This window comes from Mustela lutreola, chromosome 5 (assembly GCF_030435805.1).
Source record: "Mustela lutreola isolate mMusLut2 chromosome 5, mMusLut2.pri, whole genome shotgun sequence".
In the NCBI taxonomy this organism is placed as follows: domain Eukaryota; kingdom Metazoa; phylum Chordata; class Mammalia; order Carnivora; family Mustelidae; genus Mustela; species Mustela lutreola.
The window spans coordinates 107,615,397-107,641,432 of record NC_081294.1 but is presented as its reverse complement, the minus strand read 5'-3'; the positions used below and the strand labels follow the sequence as shown (position 1 = coordinate 107,641,432).

General features: G+C 44.7%; 1 protein-coding gene across 2 annotated transcripts in view; it reads right to left on the bottom strand.

The window, feature by feature from the left end:
* RASGRF2 (Ras protein specific guanine nucleotide releasing factor 2) overlaps window positions 1-26,036 on the bottom strand; it is a 260,071-nt gene that overhangs the window by 15,099 nt on the left and 218,936 nt on the right. The window contains exons 19-23 of one of the 2 annotated variants that reach the window (XM_059175372.1): window positions 13,626-13,738; window positions 6,521-6,581; window positions 6,120-6,223; window positions 3,795-3,879; window positions 388-585 (exon numbers count right to left, since the gene is read on the bottom strand). In XM_059175372.1, the coding sequence (XP_059031355.1) occupies window positions 388-585; window positions 3,795-3,879; window positions 6,120-6,223; window positions 6,521-6,581; window positions 13,626-13,738 (561 nt within the window). The remainder of the gene's footprint in view (window positions 1-387; window positions 586-3,794; window positions 3,880-6,119; window positions 6,224-6,520; window positions 6,582-13,625; window positions 13,739-26,036) is intronic. The other variant, XM_059175374.1, reaches the window with a different exon arrangement.

The window sequence follows — 26,036 nt, the reverse complement described above, 5'->3', positions numbered from 1 at the left end:
CCCTAGGGCACTAATACGTTTACTTTGGGGAGAAAGAATGCACTGCCGGACACTGCTGTGCTCACTCGGAATTCATAGGCCTTCTCTAAATAATTTAGGAGACAACTTCTGACTAGCAACTGCACCGTTTGAGGTTGTCCCCAAATACGTTATAATGAATGTCTGGGGTTGTATTTATTTTTCTAAATTAACCAGTTAGAAGTGCACCTGTGTGGAATCAATTAAGTGGTAAGAACACAGTAATTACCCACGTTGGCACCTTTCTTTGGCAACTGAGCTGCTCGATGTGGTTAATTATTTTCTAATTCTTTATATTTCCCTCAGCTCTGGGCTCTGGTCTCCCGGCCTCTCCTCTCAGCCGCGGGTGGGGGACACGCCGGAGCTCACCTGCTTGGACACCTTGGCCCAGGTTTTCTTCAGCCTGTAGATGGCGCTTCTGTTTAAGGCTGAGGTGATCTCCAGCACGCCATTGTAGTTGTGCAGGCAGCGACAAATGTCCGCCACGGCCACCCACTTCTCTATCGCGTTGGCACGGGAGCTGACATCGGCATAATTCATTATCTGGGAGGCCACCAGGTTACTCATCTGAGACAACGCAAAAGCCAAGAGAGGCCAGCTAAGAGCCGAAGAATTGCATTCAGGCAAAGCACCTGACTCACCCATAGAGATGTCAGGAAAATAGGGTGGCAAGGGACATGGAGGTCAAAGTCCACATTTAGATACCAACTTTCTGAAGAGACTAAAATGTGTAGTAATGCTAATAGCAACAAGAAACCAATGGGAACCTGTTCATCCTCAGAGTGAACAGAGAGGGACTGTTGGGAATCCGTATGTTGGGGGAACAGGTCATTTTTTTTTTGTTTTTTAATGAATAATTTTGATGAGGGAGTTATTTCTAGTAACTATTGAGGAAATGGAAAAGAATGAGCTAACTCTGGAGGAATGGCAAACTTTGCTGACGATGGATTCACTCCTTGGGGCTCTCCACAAGAGGTCCTTCACCCCTGATGTGTGGGAACCAGGAAGGCCCAACTACCACAGAAAAAGAAAACACACTGACCCCCAAGCAAATCAGACTCTAACCTGATCAGGTCTCAAGTCAGACACATTTAGGGACAGGGGAAGAGAGAACATTTATTCCTTATCTCGCTGGATTTTCCCCACCAGAGTGAATAGGATAAGTACTTTGGGGAGTACTATTTCAAGTACTATAGTAAGTACTTTGGGGAGTACTATTTCAAGTACTATAGTACTTGAAACTACAGTTTCAAGGGGTAAGTACTATTACGCTCTTAGATGAAACCGAGAGAAAAAGAGGCAGCTGGCACCGCCCAACACTTAGCATACAGAAAGGGAAAGGACAGTTTAGGATTGATTACTAACAAAGGGAATGCAAGGTCTGTCATCTTATATCCATACAATGAATCTGGTGAGTGTCATCTTATATCCATACAGTGAATCTGGTGAGTGTCATCTTATATCCATACAATGAATCTGGTGAGTGTCATCTTATATCCATACAATGAATCTGGTGAGTGTCATCTTATATCCATACAGTGAATCTGGGGCGTGTACCAGTTCTCTGACAATTCCATAGATCTCACAGTGTCTCAGAATTGTACATATTCATTAAAAAATTATTTTATACTGAGAACCTAGAATGGACTAGGCATTCTTTAAGGTTCTGAGAACAGGAAACACCAAAAAATCAGTATCCCTGACCTCAAGCCACTGAGCCTTGTTAGGCAGAAACATGAAGGGAGGCAGACACAAACAAATAAATATCACATAATGAAAGGCAAAGCTAAGTCTTCATGGAGGGGTTTGCGGACATGGAGGTCGTGGGGGTTGTCTGGCCTCGTAGAGAGGAGGCTTCCAGAAAGAGGTCATCCCTGCTGTGAGTCCTAAAGGATGAGGAGGAGCTAGCCACTGCTTTTCATCAGAGGAGACCATCTGGAAAGGGACGGAGGTAGAAGGCACAGTGTAACAGGGGATCTGGCAGTCGTCTTGAGGAGCACAGCAAAGCCACAAGAGAGACACGGAAGCCCGGTAGGCAGGGCTCTTGTAGGCCACGTTGAGCCACTGGGACTGTATTCTGAAGGGGAGAGGAAGCTGCTGGCCAGATTTTGTCATGAAAGTGATATAAACAGATTGGTCTTTCAGAAGTTTTTTTTTTTTTTTTTTTTTTCTGTGACACTGTGTGAAGAATGGGTTTGGGGGCAAGGAGATGACAGTCGGGAGAGTGAGGTAGGAGCTCTCGGAGAAAAGGATGAAAGGTTAAATCAAGGTTGAATCAAGGCAGTAGGAAAGTAGGGGAAAATGGTCTGGGACGTATGTAGATTTCGGGCTCATTCGTATATTGGGGAGTGAGGTGGGGTGGGTGACACAGTCAGAGATGCCCTCTAAATTCTGTGTTTGGGTGAGTGAGTGTGTGGTCTGGGCCACACACTCTGGGCCAAGGCTAAGAACATCGCGTAAGATGAAGAAGTAGGCGGGGCAGGTCTGGGAGGTACTAAGGATCAGGAGACCCATTTGCAATCTGTTGAAGGCACAGTGCAAGTAGCCATCCAAGTGGGGACGTGAGGGTCTGGAACCCGGGAGGGAACTTCTCATTTGATGGTTCATTATATCCCAAGAGTATGTACAGCACAGAAAACAGAAGTCCATTTTCTAAGCGGGGCCTCTGCTTCTCAGAGAGGAGCCAGAGGGCTCCCGTGTCCTGTCTCTTAGGCAGCAATGGCGTGGGTGCTCCTCGTGGGGTAATATCCACGAAGCACACGTGTAACCTGCAGGTACCCTGCACAAAGCTCTGTCTTGGGAATCTACATTGTTGTTTTTTATTGTGAGCCTGAATGACTTATTAATTTACCTACAGGGAAGCTTGTAGTCTTTTTTTTTTTTTTTTTAAAGATTTTATTTATTTATTTGACAGTTCGCAAGTAGGCAGAGAGGCAGGCAGAGAGAAAGGGGGAAGCAGGCTCCCTGCTGAGCAGAGAGCCCGACATGGGGCTCGATCCCAGGACCCTGGGATCATGACCCGAGCCGAAGGCAGAGGCTTTAACCCACTGAGCCACCCAGGCGCCCCAGCTTGTAGTCTTTTTTAACATCATTATCCCTTTTGTTTTTCAGTAGAACCAGAAAGGGAGCCTTCCCTTTGCCTACCTAGGCCTCAAGATACTCCCACATATGTGGTTCCGTCAAAGGATGAAGATCATTAGAACAGAACTGATTAGGAGTCGGTGGGTAAAAAAGAAGCTCCGTCTTACTGCTGGAGAAAAGCAGAGCAGCGAGTTGGACCGACAGCTGGTCACCAGCACGCACAGCTGCAGTACCACTGTAATTACACTCGAAGCGGTCCCTTCCAACCCTGGAATGCATATGCGCTGAGTGCTCAGTAATAATGAGGATGATTTGTACTAACCCAACCTTACTGTCACCAGCACCACCGGGGACCAGTGACACATGTGCTAGTGTAACTAGTCAATGTATCACCACGACGTAATGATGATTGTAATAGCAATAACAGCAGCCACCTATACATTATTGAGCATTTACCAGACTGGAGTTTCATCAGAAGTGAACCTCTCATGTCTGGAAGTTAACTAGAAATTATTACATCACTGTGAGCTCTTAGAGAAGATTGAAGATTTAAAAAAAAAAAAAACAAACAAAAACTTTCATCAGTTTTGTTTAAAAAGTGGGGGCAGACTTGCTTTATTTTAGGGAAGGAGTCGTAAGACCCTGATACTTAGCTTCCTATAACATGCCCAAGTTTTATTTTTATGGTTACTCACATCATTGAAGTGCTGGCTGGTTTTCATAATGTAAGGTGTTCTTTCATTTTTATCCAGCTTCATCCACCCCTGCCCAAGAAATTCTCTGTAAGTTCAAAGCATAACAGAAAACCAGTTAAGTTTTTAAAGTGGCGGCCATGATCCTGAACTATGAGTACAAATATTATATACATTAAATTTGACCATCTCAAATGAATTTTGGCTCATCTCCAGCATTTTACCACTTTACGCCAAAAAGAAAGATTTTTCAATTTCCACCTTTCTCTTATAAATGTTTGGAATTTTGTCCTTATTAGGATCAAGATAAAGGCTCCTCTGAAATTGGAACACAATGACCATCACAAGAAGAATAAAGACATTAAGTACTAACTCAGGAACCAAGACTGTTTTCCCTGGATCGGCTTAGAAAAACTTTAAGCCTTAGCAGAAGGGCTGAAAAATCCATCACTACCAAAAATGTTTATTACGAACAACATGTGTTCCTCCACTTTGCTCTGATATTCTCCAGGACGATGTCAAATCCTCAAGCAGGGATTTCCCTCTGCTCGGCCAAGAGCCCAGAACAGGACACATGGTGAAGGCTGCATAAACACTTGTTACCACTTCACACAGGGAAGGCCGTTCCAGTGGTAGGAGCTCAGCCTGCTGGAAGGTCTGTCTTCTGAGTAAGATCCCTGCCCCTTCACTTGGCTCCCAACCAGCCCACCAGATCACAGCAAGCAATGGACAGGCAAGGTGGTGCATACGGCAAGTATTTTGTATTGGCTTGACAAAAGAAAACCTGAAGTGAAATTACTCTGACACAGTCTTAATCCAGAAATGTTGAGTGAGTTCCTGCAAGAGGTTGTTTTGTTCCTCCAAGTTCCCGCAGGGCTGTTGGATATAAAGGTATGGCAGTTCCACAGATGAAAATAATGGGTAGATGTCCAAGCCAGCAGGGAGGGGAGGAAGAGAGAGTCCCAGGAAGAGACTGACTGTGGAGGTTTGGCCTTTGCTCTTTCTCCTCCTCCACAGAGCTCAGTCAGGTTCATCTCCCCCTCCCCGAATTCCCCACTGACTAGAAGCGAGTCAGGAGGTGGGGAGAGGCACTGTGGTTTCTTTTTTTCTTAGAGGGAGAGAGAGACAGACAGACAGACAGAAAGTTGGGGAAGGGCAGAGGGAGAAAGAGAGAGAATCTCAAGGAGGATCCATGCCCAGGGCTGAGCCCAGAGTCCGAGCCAAAATCAAGAGTTGGATGCTTAGCTGACAGAACCCTTCCCAAGTGCCCCACGGCACTTGTGGTTTCTAACTCAAGACTTCAAGTAGTCACTGGGTTCTTTTGGACAGCCAATAGTCCACATTTCATTCCCCCCAACCTCATGCATCAGTGGAGATGGGGAGGGTGAGAAGATACACCGTCTACAGAACAGCCTGCAGGGCGTCTTCTGGCCTGGGCCCTTATGCCTCTCTGACCGCCCACCGCTGCACCTGAACCCCCAGCATCATCATGGCCTCTTCCCTACCTGCGACACGGGTCACATGTGTATCTCTTGCCCAGCCCCTCCTTTATCCTTCATTTAGCTATTTCAAGGACGTGGGCCAACAGTAGCCATTTGTCCAAAGACCTTGCTTGTGGAGCTCCTGATTTTGCAGTGGGAAGGGGCTACAGGCCTCCTCGTGCTCTATGTGAGAAGGCTGAAGTGGTGACATGGCCACTCATCATGGGGCAGCTGACGCCCCAGGGCTCTGCTCCGCCTGCACTCAGGGAGCGCTCCATAGCAGGAGTCTAGCCACCGTGTTGCAGAGTCTCTTAGGTCAGCAATACCTGTTGACTCATGGGAGCAGGTGAGGAGTTGTAGCCGAATTCCCAGATTTTACCCATCATCAGTGCTTCTCAAAGTATACTCAGATCACATAGTAGCGTCTGGGATTCTCATGGAAAATGCCTTTTTCCTGGCCTCAAACCTACTAGAACCCAAATCTCTGAAGGGGATATCTGGGAATGTACATGTTTAACAAGCTTCCCAAAGGACAGCGGGCACCAAGCAGTTCAAGAACTACGGTTGCAGCCATAGTGACGTTCCTATAATCAAGGGGGTGAGAATACAAAGAAATTCCCATTCCATGGAAATTGCTGCACGGAAAGAAACATCCTAACAGTCCCCGGTGTCTCCAAAGCCATATTTCTAACATAAACTGGGACCAAAAGGCATTGGAATCAGACCAAACCACCCTAAGATTAAGACTCACACCTCTGTGCACACACATCTGCCTGAGGAGTAATAGCAGCTCTACGCCCCCCGGGGCCTGCCTGAGGGGGCCTGCAGCGGGGAGGGCCGCACTCACTCGTAGGGAATGCTTCTGAAGACAATGTGGTCCAGGAGGGTGATCTGCTCAGCCAGCTCCATGGCGGACAAGGTCTCAAAGCACTCAGCCTTCGGACAGTCTGTCTGCAAGAGAGGAAGGTGGGGATGGCACACGCTGAGACCCCGCGCCCGCAGCCGCTCCAAGGACAAGGTCCCTCAGGGATTCCAGCCTCGAAGACAATGACAGAAGGCTTGGAAATATCAGCCAGCATTCACAGTATGGACCAAGTGCTGACCTCCGAGGCGAATCTAGGTCATCTCACCATGCTTCACCTAAAACGGCGCTGGAGACCCCAGTGCTCAGTCATGGCCATAACAGTGCTCGCCTTTGAGAGGGAGTTTGCACACAGTTGTGTTGGATGAGACCACGGCTGGACTTACCAGTTGAATTATATCCTCTAATTTTAGGTGGATGTCATCTTGATCATCTTGGGAAAGGGCCCTAAAATAAATAAATAAATAAATAAATAAATAAGATAAAAATAAAAATATCCTCCATGAAAAGAAAACAGGCATGCCAGGAATGAAATGACCATGAGCAGTTCGGTTTTCCCTGGCTGGCAAGCTGGAGGGTTTGGGGTCCATAAGGCTGTGCCACCAGCTGGAGGCTCCAGAGACATGAGCTGGAAACAGGAGGTCAAAGAAAGAGAAAAAACACATGCGTTAAAGACCAGGAGGATCGCTGAGAGGGCTGGCTTAGCCCAGGGAGCCAACTTCTTACATACAAGGTGGTAAATGAGACACCCACCATCAAAGCCACCCCATCCCCGTGCACCTGTGCACCAGAAATTCAGGGGAGTTCCTGGGGGACAAGAATTTGAACCACACAAGGCAGTAGCCAGTAGGTAAACTGTTTCCCTTGATTCCCAGATGGGCTTTCCTGAGACACATTTGGTTCTGTAGCCCCACACACATAGCTACTCGGCTCACAATATTTTTTTTTCTAGTAATGAATGACTGCATAAATACCTAAGTTAATTAATCCTGAAGTGGGTGCTGGTTTCAGAGTGGGAGTGATATTTCATGTCCAACAGAAGTTCAGAGTCCAGGAGAATGATACTGATTATATAACTTGCCATCTGGGCCAAGCATTTTAAGTTCGCCAAAACGAAGGCATGATCATATATTAGAAGTAATAAAATGTTTCAACGCTCCCAAGCCATGTAGCCTGTCTCCTAGAAGGGGGTAGTTTTCAAAGAAATAATGATGTGATATTTGCAGTTCTCTGAACTGATGAAAATAAAACTCAAAAATACGAAATCGACAGAGATGGGTGACTGACTGTACACTCCCCACATGCTGGACACGTGTGAGGCATCGGACATACACTCTCTCGTAGCGTAAGAAGTCCCTTCCAAGTAAGCACTCTGATCTCCATTTCACAGATGAGGAAACCAAAGTTCAGGCGAACTAACTTTCCCAGGGTTTGGTCAGTGAGCTGTCCTGTTGCCCTTGCCTGTCTTAGGCAGTCATGTGAAGGCACCTCTTCAAGGATCCAGCACAGAACACATCCAAAAAAGCCCCGTCTCCTTCCTCTCTCTTCCCTTCTTACAAAAGCTCTTGGCTGTTCACCAGGGAGAAGATTCCTTCTAGAGTAAAGGAGTGGCCGTCCTCTTGTCAGCAATGAGCCGTATCATTTGTCAGCGGAAAGAAATACTCATCATATGAGAAAAGGCAGATGAAGGTGAGGAAAAAAACAAGCAAATGCAAGTTTTTCTCCAAAGACTGTTAAATCACACTTAAGGATTCCACATAGGGGATAAAAGCAACTCTTTCCCAAAGTTTATGTCATTCTCTCCAGGGTAGTCTAGGTTCCTGGAGAGAGCTCGGTAGCCGCATAACTATCTGTACCGATAGAAAAGATCTTTCTTTTTTCTTTCTTTTATGAGGTTGGGCAATAGTTTTTCCTTGGAAAGAAGTGGTCAGGATGTTGGTTAGCTTCTATCAAATGTTCCTTTCATCAGTGATCTCACGCTAATGTTCCAAGATGCGTCCTGGTCCTGTTCAATTATCTAATGTCTTCTCTTCTCCCAAATGCCTATTGATGCTTCTTGGGACTTTGTGAGATTTGTGGGTCACATTTTCATGACGTAAACCCACTCCAGCTGCCCACCCATGAAGTCAATCATCGTTTGTTTTTTGGTTGGTTTTTTTTTTTTTTTTTTTTTTTTTTATTTCATGGCATGTTAGTTGTCTACCAAGATCTATGTCTACATAGATTCAGAAACCAGTTAGTCAGACAACATTGGAGAGGAAGTGGTATTTTAGAAATAGAAAAGTCTTGAGCAGAGGTCTTTTATTTTTTAAAAAGATTTATTTATTTATTTAACAGAGAAAGACAGTGAAGGAGGGAACACACAAGTGGGGGAGTAGGAGAGGGAAAAGCAGACTTCCGGCTGAACAGGGAGCCTGAGGCGGGGCTCGATCCCAGGACACTGGGATCATGACCCAAGCCAAAGGCAGACTTAACTGACTGAGCCATCCAGGTACCCCTGAGCAGAAGTTTTTAGTCACAAACAAGACAAAAAACTATGTATGCCTATTAAGCTTCTTCATTATAAAGTAACCCCTGTGAGACAGAAATGGTTTATTACTGGGAGCTTTCAGTTTCCTGTGTAAATGTAATGTATGTTTAAATACATTTCGTGTTTACATCTCGGTATTATACAGCTTGACTGCAATACCTCTCTAATGTCAGGGCTACATTTGACTACAGTGTGATATGTCTTTATCTCTCGCAGCCACAACTTGTATTTGCAGGGAGGTATGTTCATAAATTTTCCCTTAGAGGGAAGATCCCTCTACCTCTGGCCCATCTCCAATAGAGGATGGATGTGTTTCTAGTCTTTAGACTGTCTTCATGCATTGATGGACAAGCCAGGACACTGGGCTCCTTTCACATCTCCCAGTCAGCATGATCAGTTAAAAATATGTGCATTTAGAATGAAATGCCAAATAACACATTTAAAAGGAAATAGGATTATTCATGTTCTGCAACTGGAAAAGTCCTCTTACAACAGTGGAAATCAGATAGGCTTAAAAACAGAGCTAGGAGCAATTGGCCTCTGTCTCCAGACTGGTCCACACTCTCTGGGCGGACTGCTTGCTGCTGAGACTGGCAGGCTTACACCCATGGCATGACCTGCCTCTGTCTCTGCTCCTCCTCACTTTGTGACTGATTTAATTGCTTGTAGTGTCTCCTGCTGGGACCTGCCAGACCACCCCGTCCTTCCTTTGCTTTCTTGGGCATGGCTGTCCTTCCTTCCAGGCTTACTTGAGCCCATTGCTACCTATGCTCTGGCATATTTTTTTAAAAAGTCAGATGTCCACAAATGCATGGAAACCTTGAGTACTAAAGACTTCCGGTTTTGGTTGGAAATAATTCCCTGTTTGTTTCCAAATTAAGAAATAAAGTAATAGGGTGCCTGTATGGCTCAGCGGGTTAAGCCTCTGCCTTCAGCTCAGGTCATGATCTCAGGGTCCGGAGATCGAGCCCGCATCGGGCTCTCTGCTCAGCAGGGAGCCTGCTTCCCTCTCTCTGCCTGCCTCTCTGCCTACTTGTGATCTCGCCTTCTGTCAAATAAGTAGATAAAATCTAAAAAAAAAAAAGTAACAGAAACATCTTTATAATTTTCTACATAATTATTATTATTTTATTATTTTGTCATATAATTACTGTAATTTTCATAGAATTATTAAATAATCCTTCTGATTATTTATTATACTCCATGATATTTTTTTCACAAAGAATTTCATGAATGAATCATGGTATTCCATCGGTGATGGTTATATTGAGGTCTTACCTCCTACTCTACTTTCTAATCATTCTGACATGATTTCAAAAATATAAATATGTAAATGTCATATATATAAACACAAGTATCTGTATGGTAAGTTATCAAAAACCCTGAAAAATTAATGTATCATTATTCCTCCCATAAGCAAAATCGTGTGCTGGGGCAGGGACCCTTAAGCTTAGTGCTGGTGGAATGAATTACTTGGCGGAGGGACTTCAATCAAAGATTAGTAGTTTTCTTGCGCCGGGATTTTTCTTTCTTTTCTTTTCTTTTTTCCACAAATCTATTCACTCACGTGTTGGTAGATAAGTTAGTGCCTCCAAAACCCGGCTGACCCAACTGGGACTCAGGCTCTGGCTGTTTGCTCAGCTAATGGGCTGGTGACCCACTGCTATTTGTCTGTTTTAGTTGATAGGCTCAGGGCTAACCAAAGATTTTTGTTTGTTTTGGCCTCATGGGAAGAAAGAAGGTCAGAGGTAGGAGAATGGATGGTGTGATATATGTTCTCTGATTGGCTCTGTGGGTAAATTTTGAATGGTTATGGTGAAAGATGTAGAACCAGGAGCCAAAGGAGCTATTTTCACCAGAGACCTAAACTCGGGCTGGGTGAGGCCACTCTGGGGTGCACGTGGCTTAGGGATGGGTTGGGTGGCCTCTGGGTCAGCTTTTTGATAGGGAAATTGTGGCTTTAAAGCCCTGTCAGACAGCATTCTTGTCAGAAACAATGGGGACTCTGATAAGGTATCTCCCTCAAGTGGTGTCTGGGGCAGGGAAATTGAATAAAGATGCTGAAGCAGAAAAATGACTGGGTTTGTTCCTGAGCACATATTTCTTGGGACTTTCGGAATACTTTGGGAAGATTTTGCAAGGGACCAGAAGTGTGGGTGGGCAGCCGGGGCATCCCATCAGTAGAACTGCTTTTTTGTTTTGCTTTTTACTTCCTTTATTCTTTTACAAAATAGCAAGTGGTTTAGGACAATAGTTTCTTTTGTAACAACTATATTGAAATACAATTCCCATGTCAAATAATTCATCCACTTGAAGTGTACATCTGAATGATTTTTTTATTGCATTCATGTCTTCATGCAATATTAAATTGGCTTTTAATGTTATAATCTCTTTGGTGTAGACAAGGTGATGAAGCCTAAGGAAAGCTGAGTTTGACTAAGACCTAGCTTGGTTTTGCTTGCGCTGTATTGCCTTGATGGAAGAAAGTATTTTTCCCAAGAGCTGACGTCAAAGCTAACAGTGATAATAACAATAACAATAAATGTAGCAGTAAAACAACTGCTACTTATGTTTCAGGCGTGTTAACCTCTTTGTACAGATTATATCCTGTGATCATCACAACTCAATAGTAGGTACTACTAGTCTCATTTTATACATGAGGGAACTGAGGTTTAGACTAGTTAAACTTGACAGCTGTAAGGAGCTGAACCAAGATTTTACCTGTGAATCCTGCAAAACTTAGAATCAAACTCAGCTCCATGTCATACTCCCAGCTGTGCCATCTACTAAAATTTCTATCTCTTATTGATCCCACACCTTTAATTCTCAGGTCATCTATTCAACAAAAAGAGTTTAGCACATCTTAAGCCTGAAAAACAATAAGGCCTGTAATGGTAAATAGGATTCATCTTAAGGGCCAACTCCAATCAATAACGCGTCAGTTAATGGAGTTCTGAGCTCACCCACTGGTACAGGCAGAAAGCCCTCAGGATTGATTGGTAATGTCTGGCACGGGCGTTGTGAGGGGATGGGCAGCATGTTTGTCAATCCTGAGAGTCTTTCCCAGTCTGAATACCCTCACTTCCCAGAAGCTGCCCAATCAAATGTCCCTAGAGGCATAAACTTCTAGAAAATCGTTTCAAAATATCAGTGTTTGAAATAAAAACATAATAAAATGTTTATATAAAGAAGAGAGGAATAGTAATCATTCACAGATACCACTTATCCACTGAAACCAGGCTTTATCTGGAAATGTATTTACAATTTTAAAATCTGAAAATAAACATAGTAACAGAGGCCCTAAGCTTATTTAGGTGTTTTCATAGGATGGAAAAAGGTGAAGAGGGCTCTTAATAGATTCTTAGAGTTGCCCTAATAAAACACCACAAACTAGATGGCTTAAAATGACAGAAATTTATTGTCTTAGAGTTCTGGAGGCTAGAAGTCCAAGATCAAGGTGTTGGCAGGGCCATGTTTCCTCTGAAGGCTTTAGAGGAATCCTCCCTTGTTTAACTTCTAGTGGTTTGTGAGCAAATGGCATTCCTCAACCTACAGCTGTCTCACTCCAGTCTCTGCTCCATCTCCCTGTGACCATTTTCAGTGTCTCTCTCTTCCCATGGCCATCTTCCATGTCTCTCTCTCTTCCCATGGCCATCTTCCATGTCTCTCTCTCTTCCATGGCCATCTTCTCATAAGGACACCAATTATAGTGGATTAGGGGACCATGCTACTCCAGTATGACCTCACATTAATTAATTACAACTGCAATGACCCTATTCCCAAATAAAATCACATTGTGAGGTACTTAGGGTTTGAAGGTCAACACACCGTTTTGGGGCAGACACACTGCATCAGCAAGAGCCCCTAAACCAAAGAAGGGTCTGGTGATGGGATCATGAACTGATGGAACTAAGAACGACTTAGAAGTCAATTGCTAAAATGTTGCAGGCCAAAAATTTGGCATCGCTGCCTTAGAGAGTGGCTTCTGAAAACATGGTAGACTGAACTAAGATGGATTCCCTCTATACACTGAATTCTGGATAACAAAGAAACAATATAGTCAAGGTCAGAAGAAAGAAAGGACTCTTTTCAGAGATTGTAAATGGAACTAGAAGCCAAAATGGTAAAGAGCCACCAGGTCTAGCAGATAGATGCTGGGCTTCCCATCCCCGAGTAGGACTAAATATATGGCCAAAAGCCAGGGGGAGAGTGGTAACTGAAATGTCTGCACAAAGCCACTGATAGCCATTCTCCTCCTGTAGAGCAGACTAGAGAAACCTTCACCCATCAGTTCAAGAAGCTACAGGAAAGCTTGTTAGTTGCTTGGATACTGGGTGTAATGCCAACTACCACCCCTTTCTTGTGGGAAACCCAAAGTACAAGCTTTTATCGCACCTTCCAGCTTTTATACAACTTACATGATGCGGGAATCCCAACCTGAGAAGTCATCAGTAAAACTGGTCTGGAATCAGTGAAACAAGCCGGAGAAAACATATTAACTACCACCTGGCACCACATCCACAAACCAGGGGCATGGAACTCTCATAGAAATGCTACCACCCTGCTCATAAACACGAGCTTATGACCAACAACCAGAAGCAACGGCAGGAAAGCTGCTTCTCTCTGCAGTGCTTGCTGGGGTCACAGGGGAGGATCCTCAAGGCATCCTCCTTTTCACTTTTGGTTCGTCAGGAAGCCACTGTCGGGCCACGGACAGGAGCAGCTGCATTCCCACACTCCACACAAGTTATGTGGTCCCCTATGAGAGGTTGTCCTGAGGCCACAGACACCAACATGCCCCAGAAACGAGAAGCAGATACGTCACACTCTGCAGTGACAGCAGACTCCTGGCAGCACCCAGAAGTCTAAGACACATCCTCCTGGTCTGACAGGATTTTATTTTCTAGAACATCGCAGAAATCAACCCAAGTCATTAGGAGGTGCCTGCAACCGCGTTTTACCTCAGAATATTTGCCGTGGCTTTCCTTTCCTGGGGAAGAAGGTCTGGGTCTCGCAAAACTTCTTCTAGCAAATTGAGGACATTCATCTTTAGTTCGTTGTTGAGTTCAAAATCCTATAAAGCAAAATGTAGCTTGTAAAATTTTAGTTGTGAAGGTTTTAGCTCTATGACCCATGACACCATTTCTCATGATAAATTCTCTAGAAGCTATGTATGGACCCTAGGACTGCTCTCCCCACCAGAGATCCTGAGTTCATTGGTTTGGGAAGGGGACCTATTGTCAGTATTTCTGACAGGTTCCCCAGGGGGTGGGAATTTCTCAAAGATACAGGTGCTTCCCTTAGCCTGAACCACTAGACCTCCTCCTACGTTTACTTCTATTTATCTTGCACATCTAGGAAGTGATAAACTTTTTCCCAGGAGCTTCTTAATTCAATCCTATGGGATAAAGGGCTTTGCTCTGATGTCCCAAGGTGCCCCCTACTGTAACCTGCTGTAATGTAAAGGCTGAAATAATGGTCTGGTTTCTCACTGGACTATATGTCAGATCAGTAACTGGGGCATAGCAATAGCTCAAAAAAGAGATCTGTTGCAAGAATAAAATCTGTCACTTGGACAGTGACTTGAGTTAAGAACTTCCAAACAGACAGGTGAACAGCTAAAGAATAAATGACATTCACAGACTGATGGGGCTGCATCAAGCAAGCCAAGGAGTGAGACTGAAGGGGCGCCCACTGGGCAAAGCTGGGTATCAAAATGAATCATAACAGTGATAAGTAATAACCCAACTAAATTAAAACAACCTGTAAATCCCTAGTGGTGCTCCCAAAGATATAAATAGGTACATACAGAAAGAGAGTAGAAGAGAAACTTTTCTTTATAGTAGAATTCCAACTAATAAATGCAAAGAAACAAAAGAGGAAAAAAATCACCATTTTGCCCAAAGCAGTAATAACTGATCAGGCAACTGACTAGATGCTGAAATTTACTGGGAGACAGAATTAACAGTGTCAGAGTACCCTTCGGCCCCTGCCAGAAATGATTTGTTAATTACAAAGAAAGACTCCAGCAGACATCACCTTAACAAAGTGATCAGTTACCATCACCCATCACGGAACAAGCCCACATCAGGTACTACTAATGTGATGCTCTGTGAAAATCATCATTTATTTTTTTCCCTTAAAATGCATAATCTCACATTTGCATTGTGAGGAAACATTGTGTTCTTCAAAAATGTTAATGCATTGAAAGATGAAAAACAGGAACTCTTCCATTTTATTTTATTTTTAAGATTTTATTTATTTATTTGACAGACAGAGATCACAGGTAGGCAGAGAGGCAGGCAGAGAGAGAGGAAGGGAAGCAGGCTCCCCGCTGAGCAGAAAGTCTGATGCAGGGCTCCATCCCAGGATCCTGGAATCATGACCCAAGCCAAAGGCAGAGGCTTTAACCCATTGAGCCACCCAGGTGCCCTGAACTGTTCCATTTTAAAGGACACCGAGGGGACCATGGCTCCATGGGACAGGTGAATTGGGGATTAGATCTGAGGTCAAGGGGAAAATGACATAAAGGCATCACTAGGACAACTGACAAAAGTCAAGGTTATGTAATAGTTGGGAATAGCATCAATGTTAAATTGTCCTGAATATGATCATTTTTACTGAGGCTGTTTAAGAGCAGCTCCCTGTTTGGGAGGGCAGGGAGGAGACAGAAAGAGAGGGAGAACACAAATACGGTGAGCACATTAATTATTATGAGTGACCGTAAATGGGTATCAGTGTTCTTTGTCTTATTCCAGCATTTTTCTCTTGATGTGAAGTTTTTAAAGGTACAGAGTTGGAAAAAAGAAGTAAAAATGTAACATCATGTTTCTTACACTCTTTTATTAAGTGCATTCTTATAATACACTGACAGGTGGCATCCTGGGATGGTCAGGTTTTCAGAGACGATCTGCACACTGCTAGGTCCTGCTTGCAAGGTCCTGACTCTGAGAGACCGTCTTTCTAGGTGCAGGCATCATGTACGTGCATTTCCCCTTCTATACAAAGTGACTCACTACAACTACATTTTAACTGTAAGGAAGGAAATTTTGAAGCACTGACATTCTGAATTCTTTTAAATGATTAGAGAAAACATTGCTAATTAGAATGAATCCAGCAAAAAGAAAACAGCACACACTTCCTATTTTAGTAAATTAGGGGCAGCAAAAGGATCCGTAATTTCACAAATTGCAGATAATGCGACAGTTTGCCCTAATTTGAGTTGGATATTTTTGGGTCTCAGTTAGGTGGAAAACTGTGTAACAAATTTTTCTCAGTATTTCAGTTTTACTGCCTGACAATTAGTATCACTTCTTTGGACCAAGAGCCCCCCAACAAGGAGGTTAATATCTCTTAGCATTCTCAGGCTGCCAGCTGATAGGTTTTCCTAAAATTTCATCTATTTATTGTCCAACAGCTTCTCGGCTATTGGTTTTCCTTTTAAAATACATGCAAGTAAGGGTGTACTAGGTGGCTCAGTCAGTTAAGCAACTGCCTTTGGCTCAGGTCATGATCCCAGGATCCCAGGATCCCAGGATTGAGCCTTGCATCAGGTTTCCTGAAGTTGGGGAATCTGCTTCTCCCTCTACCCCTTACCCCTGCTCATCCACACTGTCTCAAATAAATATATAAAATCTTTAAAAAAATGTAGGCAAGTGGGGCACCTGGGTGGCTCAGTTGGTTAAGCGAATGCCTTTGGCTCAGGTCATGATCTTGGAGTCCCAGGATCGAGTCCCACATTTGGCTCCCTGCTAGGCAGGGAGTCTACTTCTCCACCTGACGTCTCTCCTCTCATGCTCTCTCTCATTCTCGCTCTCTCTCGTTCTCGCCCTCTCTCTCAAATAAATAACTAAAACCTTTAAAAAAAATAAAAAATGTATGCGGGGAAAAGAGAGTCATATCTTGCTACTGTGTTTTTAATTTGTCCAACCCCTCCTGCATTTCAAGGCGAGGGGAGTATTTGTAAACAGCTAATAACCCCACTAACTTCAATCCCTGAGCACCACCAAAGGATTTCTCAGCCATCGGGAGTCTGTTTCCTTAATGAATATTGGTATTTATTAGTGAGATGATAGAGTCCTCCCGTAGCTGTGTCAGTCTCTCGAACGATGCACATCATCTGACGATCATAAGTGGTTTAGTGGGAAGGACATCAGGTCAGTGTCTGGTCCTTGCTGAGGGATAATTAGCAGTTTCATCAACAAGCTCCACTGAGTACCTGCTTTGCCCCATCCTGGGCTCAATAGGGGAAAACAGCTCTGAGACCCCAGGATGGCAAGATGTGTGAAAGGTCTCATTAAGGAAAATAAAATGTCATTTTATTATTCTGAGCTCTGGAAAGACTAGCTTGAGAGAGCCCTTTGGAACCTTGGTGGAATCTGACCAGACACTCTTGGCGGCATGATGAACGTTAGAGGTGAGCATTTGCTCTGCTGGTGATGTAGCTGAGGAAAGCACACTATCCAGGGACGGCTGAGTAGGAAACGTAAGAATTCTCACGTGTAGTTTCCCCTGACATTTGCACAGGTTTTTCTCACATTCAAAGTGACCGTCTGTGCATGATTTCAGTTGTCCCTCGGCTGACCCAGGAGCAGACAAGGAAGGAACCTATGATCTTGTGTCACAGGTGGGCTATGGAGGCTGAAGGGATGTGATCATACTGGGGAGACAAGACAAGGAAGGAGGTACCAGCAGCGGACAAAAGCACAGGTGGTCCCTCTGACTCTGATAACCTGTGCTCCTATCTGCCAATAGGCCCACGATTGACCACAGATTCTTCTTTTTTAAAAAAGATTTTATTTATTTGAGAGCCAGAGTGCACAGAGAAAGAGGGAGAGGGAGAAGCAGACTTTCCATAGAGCAGAGAGCCTGACACGGGGCTCGATCCCATCACTCTGGGATCATGACCTGAGCCAAAGGCAAACGCTTAACCACTGAGCCACCCAAGGACCCCTCACCACAGATTCTAACGCAGGAATTCTGGAACAAGGATACTTTTCTCATGAACTCCTGGGTGATGCTGATCACGTTTTCAGTAGCAAGACTTGCCACTGTGTATATTTTTTAATTCATGCAAAAATCAACGCCTCAAAAACTGACTAAAAAAAAAAAAAATCCAAATCCTCCGATGTACTACCTAAAATGGGAAATTTTCTTTTTTTTAACCAATGCATGTGAAATGCAGAATTAGCTATCTGAACGTCCCTGTTCAAAATGTAATAGCTACTACTTCACTAGAAATCTAGAGCAGCTAAAAAGCCACTTGCCCTATTTAAATCCAGAGGCAGACTATTCATAATAAGTCTGCCTAACAGCCGTTTTTAAATTATCTGGAATCTAATTTTTTGGTCGCATTTCCCCAGGCCCTGAATGGGAAATGAGAACCCTCTTTGGGGCGAGGGGGTCGGGGGTTGGGGGGGAGGAGGGCGGGGAAGAACACTGGCTCCTTCTCATAGGCAGCAATCGGGGCGCCCACGAGATGGCGCTCCTGGGTCGTCCGGCTCTGCGGGAGTCCGCACCGCCTGGGTGCTCGGACCTGGCGGGTGGCAGAGCGCAGTGCGAGCCAGGCCCTGAGCCGGGAAGCTGCCTGTTGTCGGGTTCTCTCCTGCTCCAGATCAGCGAGCCCTCCGCGTCCAACAGGAGCTGAGGCAGTCACTCAAGCTATCCCAGCAACAGCTTATATAGGTTAGTTTTTGTTTTCCGATGTTCGAAGCAGAGATGAGGAGACAGAAGATCAGAAAGAAGAAACCACCGGGCTTCCAAAGGCGGACAGCCCGCAAAATGGGAGACTTTTGACATTTCAGTCACTGGATAAGAGAGGATAGTTCTTATTCCTTCAGCACTTTCTGAGCACCTCAGTTCATGACGTCTCGGGGCGCGGGAAGGCAAGGCAGAGGACAGCAGTGTGGGCGATGGGCAGATGAAGCAAACATTATTAACCCCTAGAGCCCGGCGAGAGGGGTCTGTGATTGGGGTGGGTGGGGGGAGCGGGGCCCTGCCCCACTGAGTTGGAGGAAAGGTTCTGGGCCTGCAAATGCAGCTCCGGGAACCCCTGCAAAGAGGGGACAGCTCACCTGGACTATCAGGGAACTTGGCAAATGCTTAGGGACAAGAGATTACCAGCCAATGACGTTAGATCCCCCTCAAGACACAAGCTATGGCAAGAGGAGTTTTATTTTACCAAGATTTACTGACTCTGCTCCGACACATTTATCAGTGATTCGAAAGTCAGTATTTCCCTCACCCAGGTTAGTGGAGTTCCTGGGTAACTAAAACTTTGTGAGAGTTCCCCAAATGCCAGATGGTATTTTAATTATGATCTAATTTAACACAGTTACAATCATTTTTATTCCCATTTTACAAGCAAAGAAGTCAAGGTATAGGGAATCCAAATATCTTGTTCAAAGTCACAACAGATAGCAAGCGGCAGACTCAGGACTCGACCCCAGGCAGTGTCCACAGAACACCCGAGTTCTCACTGCTAACACCCAACTGTCCAAAAACAGTAGCTATCAGTGCTCTAGCACTGGTAGCTTGGGCTGAAAAGACATTATCAGATGCTGATTGTCCTGCTGGAGCTATCTCCCTCCTATGCTAACACCCATCTGAGATAGAGATCTTGAAACTCAGGTTTGTATTAATAAGACTAGATCATACAACAGAAAAACAATCTGTGATGCAATAAATCAGATTCTCCAGCCCCCTGGAACTAAATCCCTGCTGACAGCTGAGGCGTGCGGGCAATTACATTCATTCTTTCAGGAGAGCAGGACAGTAATTAGTAATACACTATGCATGGCCAAAGGAACTCTAGGACACTGGGAAAATCTGATTCAATAAACACAGTTTGAGGGTAAAGAGAATTGCAAGAATAATTTTCTCACTGCAATCAGTACAGTTTATTCCCAACTATGGCCAGAGTTTTAAAAGGGAAAGTAGAAATACTGCAGAATGAAGTAAAACCACATAAATAATTTTAAAACCTGGACAGTGGGCTCATAAAGAAGGGGATTGGGATGTGTTACACTCAAAAATAAGAGCCTGGGGTTTGAGAACGATTTTCTTTCTTTCTTTCTTTTCTTTTCTTTTCTTTCTTTCTTTTTAAAGATTTGATGGACTTATTTGACAGAGATCACAAGTAGGCAGAGAGGCAGGCAGAGAGAGAGAGAGGGAAGCAGGCTCCCTGCTGAGCAGAGAGTCTGATGTGGTGGCTTGATCACAGGACCCTGAGATCATGACCTGAGCGGAAGACAGAGGCTTAACCCGTTGAGCCACCCGGGCACCCTGACAATGATTTTCAAGGCAATGAAAAGCATGCTAGTGTTCGCTGTTCTCTTTGACTACAGAAGACGAAGAGCTGAATTTATATTGTGGTGTAGATTTAGGTTAGGTCTGTGCCATTTTGTTACCTGGGAAACTGCAGCACAGGTGCTGAATGATCTTCCCAAGATCTATGCAGATCAACCTTGATAGGTTGAGGACACATTTCTGGATTCCTCATTTTAATGAACCAGAGATAACAATCCTCTAAACCAATGTGGTTTTCAGTTCTTTTGAGGAGGGGAGACCTTATTCAGAAGGTAAATGTTGAAACCTTATCCCAGGGCGGATAGTGCTGGCTTACAACTGGCAAGGGAGACCCTACAAAGCACCTATTTGGCCTTGTCCACTGTCCACCACCCCTGGTCAACCAGCCTTCTTGCCACCTCTGAGTAACCTTGACTCTGAATCACATTTTGTCACTGGAAAAGTGAAAAGCAGGGTTTTCCAGCATTTCCCATCACCCAACTACAAAGATATTTTAAAAGCCTCTTTGTTTGCCCTACAAAAGGAACAACTGACTCAAAAAACATTAGGAAGGGCATTACCTTTGGAATAAAACCCTACAAGGCAACTCCACAGTAATTCCAAACTTTCCAGCACCTGTTGAACACTTACTCATAAGGTCCTAGAATCTCCAAAGAGAAACAGAATATATAGAAAATTGTGACTAAAAAAAAAGAAAGAAAATGTGTAACTGACCAGCATGTAGCCACGTATGCACCAGGAAGAGGTGGTAAATCCCAGATACAATTAAGCCCCAAATATGGTTAGCACAGGTGCTCCTGGTGGGGGTCCACTTATTTGTTGAATGAATGGACAAAAGTTCTAGGGAGGTTACTTGACTTTGAGATGTGTGGTAATATGTTACCTAATTCTTCTTAAACTGGTGTTTGGGGAAATTATTTGAGCAGATGTGAGGTGGGAGGCTACTAGAGGAAGGCACCATGCAAAATGTGGAAGATTTGTTAGAACAAAAATAACCGGGGGGAGGCAAATGGCGATGAACGACACCAACTCGGTGAGAAGGAAGAAACCATGCAGAAAATAATATATGCGACCATTTTCTAACAAGTGATTCTGCATTTGAAGACTTGCTAATATCCAGCCTTTAGACCTGGACAGCTGAGCTTAGAAGAATTTTAAATATGGCCCACAACCTTGAAATCACAGAATATCTCAGAAGAGAATCAGTCCATTTAAAAAGCATTTATCAGAAGAAGGAAATAATTTTCTAAGTGCTATGTTTTCCACTGGTTTCTAGAGAGGTGGTTAATTGATAGGATTGTAGCTTTCAAGACAATGACAAAGATTGCAGAGGGGAAAAATAACAGTTTGGAAAGGCCTGCTTTTAATCTTGATTTTTTAATTTTCTTCATTAATTAATGCCACATGCCAACAAAATTATCCTTGACCTTAACTTGAGAAGAAGCCTTAGTGAAGAGTGGTCTGTAAGTTATACTTTGTTCTCCGGGTCCTGACCCATAAAAGGGGAAAAGACTGGTAAAGGAAGCTGGGAGGCAAACCCCATCCCTTTCCCCATTGGAGAAGACACACTTAGAGTCAGGAGTGTGGTAGAAGTAGAACCTTTGACATTCATCTAGGAAGAAACTTCATTATGCAAAGACATGAAGAGATATAGGTTGGCGAAATCTGGAAGCAGAGTGAGCAGGAGATGAAGCACAAGGAAAAGGGCAGCAGGTAGGCAACACCTTAAGACTGGAACTAAGAGGTGCCTGGGGGGCTCAGTTCATTAAGTGTCTGTCTTCAGTTCAGGTCATGATCCCAGGGTCCTGGGATCAAGTCCCCGCATCAGACTCCTTGCTCAGCGGAGAGCTTACTTCTCCCTCTACCTGCTGCTCCCCCTGCTTGTGCTCTCTTTCTCTCTCTAACAAACAAACAAACAAATAAATAAAAAAAAATAAGACCTGAACAAACCTGTTAATGCCCCAGTGCTGAGCTGGCTCCTTGGAGTCCTGGGGGACAGGGGCGGGGTCCAGAGAAGGGACTGAGGACTCAGTCCTGCATGCCGTGGGACTCCAGAAATACCTCCTAGGTCCACAAGTGATTACGAGCGTGTAGAATGCAAAGTGTTGATGTAAGAAGCTACTGATATATGTAACATCCCATATGGTGTTTCTCAGTGTTTTCTGTCCATGAAACCCAACCACAGAAGGTTAAAGAATCCTGTTGGTCTTACGGAGAAAGCTAAATTTCTGTCTTGGCAACAATGGGAACTGAAAATAAGTTCCACTTAACACACTGGTTCCCTAAACTCTTTTTTTTTTTTTTTTTTTTTTTTTTTTTTTAAAGATTTTATTTATTTATTTGACAGAGAGAGATCACAAGTAGGCAGAGAGGCAGGCAGAGAAAGAGAGAGGAGGAAGCAGGCTCCCTGCTGAGCAGAGAGCCCGATGTGGGACTCGATCCCAGGACCCTGAGATCATGACCTGAGCCGAAAGCAGCGGCTTAACCCACTGAGCCACCCAGGCACCCTTTTTTTTTTTTTTTTTTTTAAAGATTTATTTATTTATTTGACAGAGAGAGATTACAAGTAGGCAGAGAGGCAGGCAGAGAGAGAGAGGAGGAAGCAGGCTCCCTGCTGAGCAGAGAGCCCGATGCGGGACTCGATCCCAGGACCCTGAGATCATGACCTGAGCCGAAGGCAGCGGCTTAACCCACTGAGCCACCCAGGCACCCTGGTTCCCTAAACTCTTAATTCCGTTTCACACAGACTTAAATAAATCCTGTTGTTAATTTCTCACCAAGTTTTTTCTTTTCTTGTTTTTAAAGACACTCATGGAAAGCTTAAGGATAGTTTAAAGGCTAACAATAGGGATGTATAAAAGATAAGCGACAATTGTGGTAAGTAGTTAAAGGAAGTCGGATCTTCTTACTTGGTTGTTTGCCTGGACCACAGAAAAAAAGAGTTAAAAAATGAAAATCTATCTTCAGGATTTAAAAAAAAAAAAAAAAAAAAAAAAAAAAGGAAAGAAGAAAATCCATGGTAATCAGATAATAGTTTCTGCTTTTATATTTTATTTTATATTTTCTAGAGCATTCTGACAATTCATTTGTGTGTAAGAACCCCTTATAGATCATTTTGCCGGTTTTACGAATGAGGATGGTAAGCTACATGGGAATCTAGACTAGAATTCAGATTTCCAGACTTCTCTCCTCGCCTGAGCCCTTCTTGACCCAGGAACTCAAGTGAAGTCTGATGCCCAAGGCAGTTTGTTCTGAGGGGGGAAGGGCAGGCAGATCTTGATAAAATAATACAGCAGGGTCGGATATGAAAGTGATGAAAGTAGGTGCCAGTCCATGTGCCCAGGAAATCAGGAGGAGTCAAAAGGAACTTAAATGGCTAGCCTAATTAAATCAAATAGAGCATTCTCCATCTCACTTTGGCTTCCCTTCCTGGGAAATCAGGAAGTTTAGGAACAAACACTGGTTTATATCTGGGGGACATTCGAGATTTCTTAGCCTGGACATGCGGAGGTCCACGGGAAATGGTGTGGACAACTAGAAGCAAATGAGTGCTAATTAGTAAAGACGAGACTAACATAAAGACGTGTGTATCCTGTTGATTATCTTCCCATTTAGTGCCTTTGTACAACGATTTGCAAGGCTGAAGCAAGAGACAACGAATTTATCATTAAACAGAAATAGTTCACAGCTACCAGCTTCTCACACTGCAACTCAATTCTCTCTCCTTGTTCCCGGCATCCCCATCCACACCCACTGGCAGGGGACAGAAGCCTCACTGTACTTTGGGGCTGCTGAGCAGGGGGCCAGCATCTTCATCCACCTGTTAGGTGGGATGTCTGGGGTCTCCTGACTTTTCACCGTAGACAGCACTAGCTCCAGCTCCCTCCAGGGCCAGCGCTGAGGGAAGCCTGTAAATCACCGTCTAAATATCCAAGAGGTGCCGCCCTTCAGAAGGGAGGCAGGGGGGCACCTGGGTGGCTCAGTGGGTTAAAGCCTCTGCCTTCAGCTCAGGTCATGATCCCCGGGTGCTGGGATCGAGCCCCGCATCAGGGTCTCTGCTCGGCGGGGAGCCTGCTTTCACCTCTGTCTCTATCTGCCTACCTCTCTGCCTACTTGTGATCTCTGCCTGTCAAATAAATAAATAAAATCTTTAAAAAAAAGAAGAGAGGCAGGGCTCTGGCTGGTTAAGACCGTAAAGATCCTTTGTTTAAGGGACACAGAAGAGACTCTGGGACAAAAGTAACTTTCCTAAGGAAAGATTCAGAAATAGCAAAAGCATGGTCAGTGTTAGCATATGATATTCTCACCTTTTTGAGTCAGAAGTGGTTTTGTACATTTTGCTTTCAAGCTGTCTGCACTCCAAGAGTTGGCCGGCGAGATCGGGGGTTACAGCCCGTGCTGGGCAGCCAGCAGCTGGAGTATGGAAGCAGCTTCTGCCACCTGCTATCTGTGTCATTTTAGGCAGATCGTTTCACCCCCCCGAAGCTTCCATTTCCCCATTTATAAAGCTGGATAACAACATCTACCTTCCCTCTCTTAAAAGGTTGAAGTGAGGGGGTAAATGAATTAATATTTGAAAACGGCTTACAGACACAAAAACAAAAACATGGCCAGTCTTGTCACTCAGAATGCACCCTCATAGAGGAAACTGTCTTCTAGGTGTGTGTGTGGGGGGAGTCATGTTTTCAAGTTGCCTATAAAAGGCCAGGTGCCCTGTATCATGATTACGGCAGCCTCAAAGCTCAGACTGGTTCAGTGGAAAGAAGAGCCGTGGCTCAAAGCAGAAACAGACAGGGAGCCTGGATGGGAGAGCCCCCCCCCCCCCCCCACGGCCGGCTGACCAGGTGGAGAGGAGGAGGAGCTGAGCCTGAGGGGCTGGAGGATGGCTGAGCACCATCAGAAGGGTCCACAGGTGCTGCTTAGTCTGATCTGTAAGTCAGATCCTACTCACACCTTTCATCCTCCCGCCCACATTGAAAGTCTGTACGAGGCTCATCCTTGGCCCAACCTCCATTTCAGATTGGGAACAAAGACTAGATCTGCACTCAGTGCTCTCATTTGATGCTAGATTTAGTGTCTTGCTAAGCAATGCCAAAAATTTTAAAAATTAAAAAAAGGGCCCCCCGTCATCTGTTGAAATAACTGACAGAAGAGATGAACTGTAGAAACTCTCATTTTAGGACACCCTGTTCCCTGAGGTCTTTGAACACACGAAGTCCCTCCATCCCAGCAGCACCAGCGTTCCTGCCTCAAGTGGTCAACCGGGCACGATCCCACTGGACCCCCTGGTCTGAAGCGGCAGGCTCGAAGCCCAAACGCAAAGATGCTCATTGGTACATTCCCTTATTGGGAAAAGAGCCACCATCTCCTCTGGGACTGATAAAACCCCAACACTGATGTTACTTAAAAGTTTGCTTTGTCTACAGACCCCACAGAGGTGTGCCCCTCTTCAGCAGGCTGATTGCTGGGGCCAAGCGGAGATGACCGTGCTTTCCTGTTTCAGAGGAAGGGGGGCCCTGCTGGAGAGAGGGAGGAGTTCCGAGCCAGACATTAGGGAGCTAGGTCTGGCTCTCAGCTGTACCTCTGAGGGGTCTAGGACTGTGCATCTATACTGGAGCCATTTGTTGTCACATGTGACTATTTAAATTTAACTAAATTAAATAACGTCCCAACTTCCGTTTCTCAGCCACCCTGGCTGCTCCATTTCCAGTGCTCCATGAGCCACATGTGACTACTGCACTTGGCACTACAGATACAGAATGTTTCCACCATTATAAAAGGTTCACCTGGGCAGTGGTAACTGACCCTCTCTGAGACCTAATCGCCTCCCTGGTCCGGTCCGGTCAGAGTAACAACATCTGCCTGGGTTTAGGCTCTGCCAGGAGAAGCCGTCTGTGACGTTCTGAGCATTCACCTGTGGCGGCTGCTCTAAGAAGTTTCAACCTCACCTAATCCTCACAATCGCCAGAATAAAGAAGGGACACCCTCCGCACTTAGATGGAAGGAGAAATGGAGTCCTGGAGGAGTTGAATAGTTTGCTCGGGCACATGGCTGGTGGGTGCGAG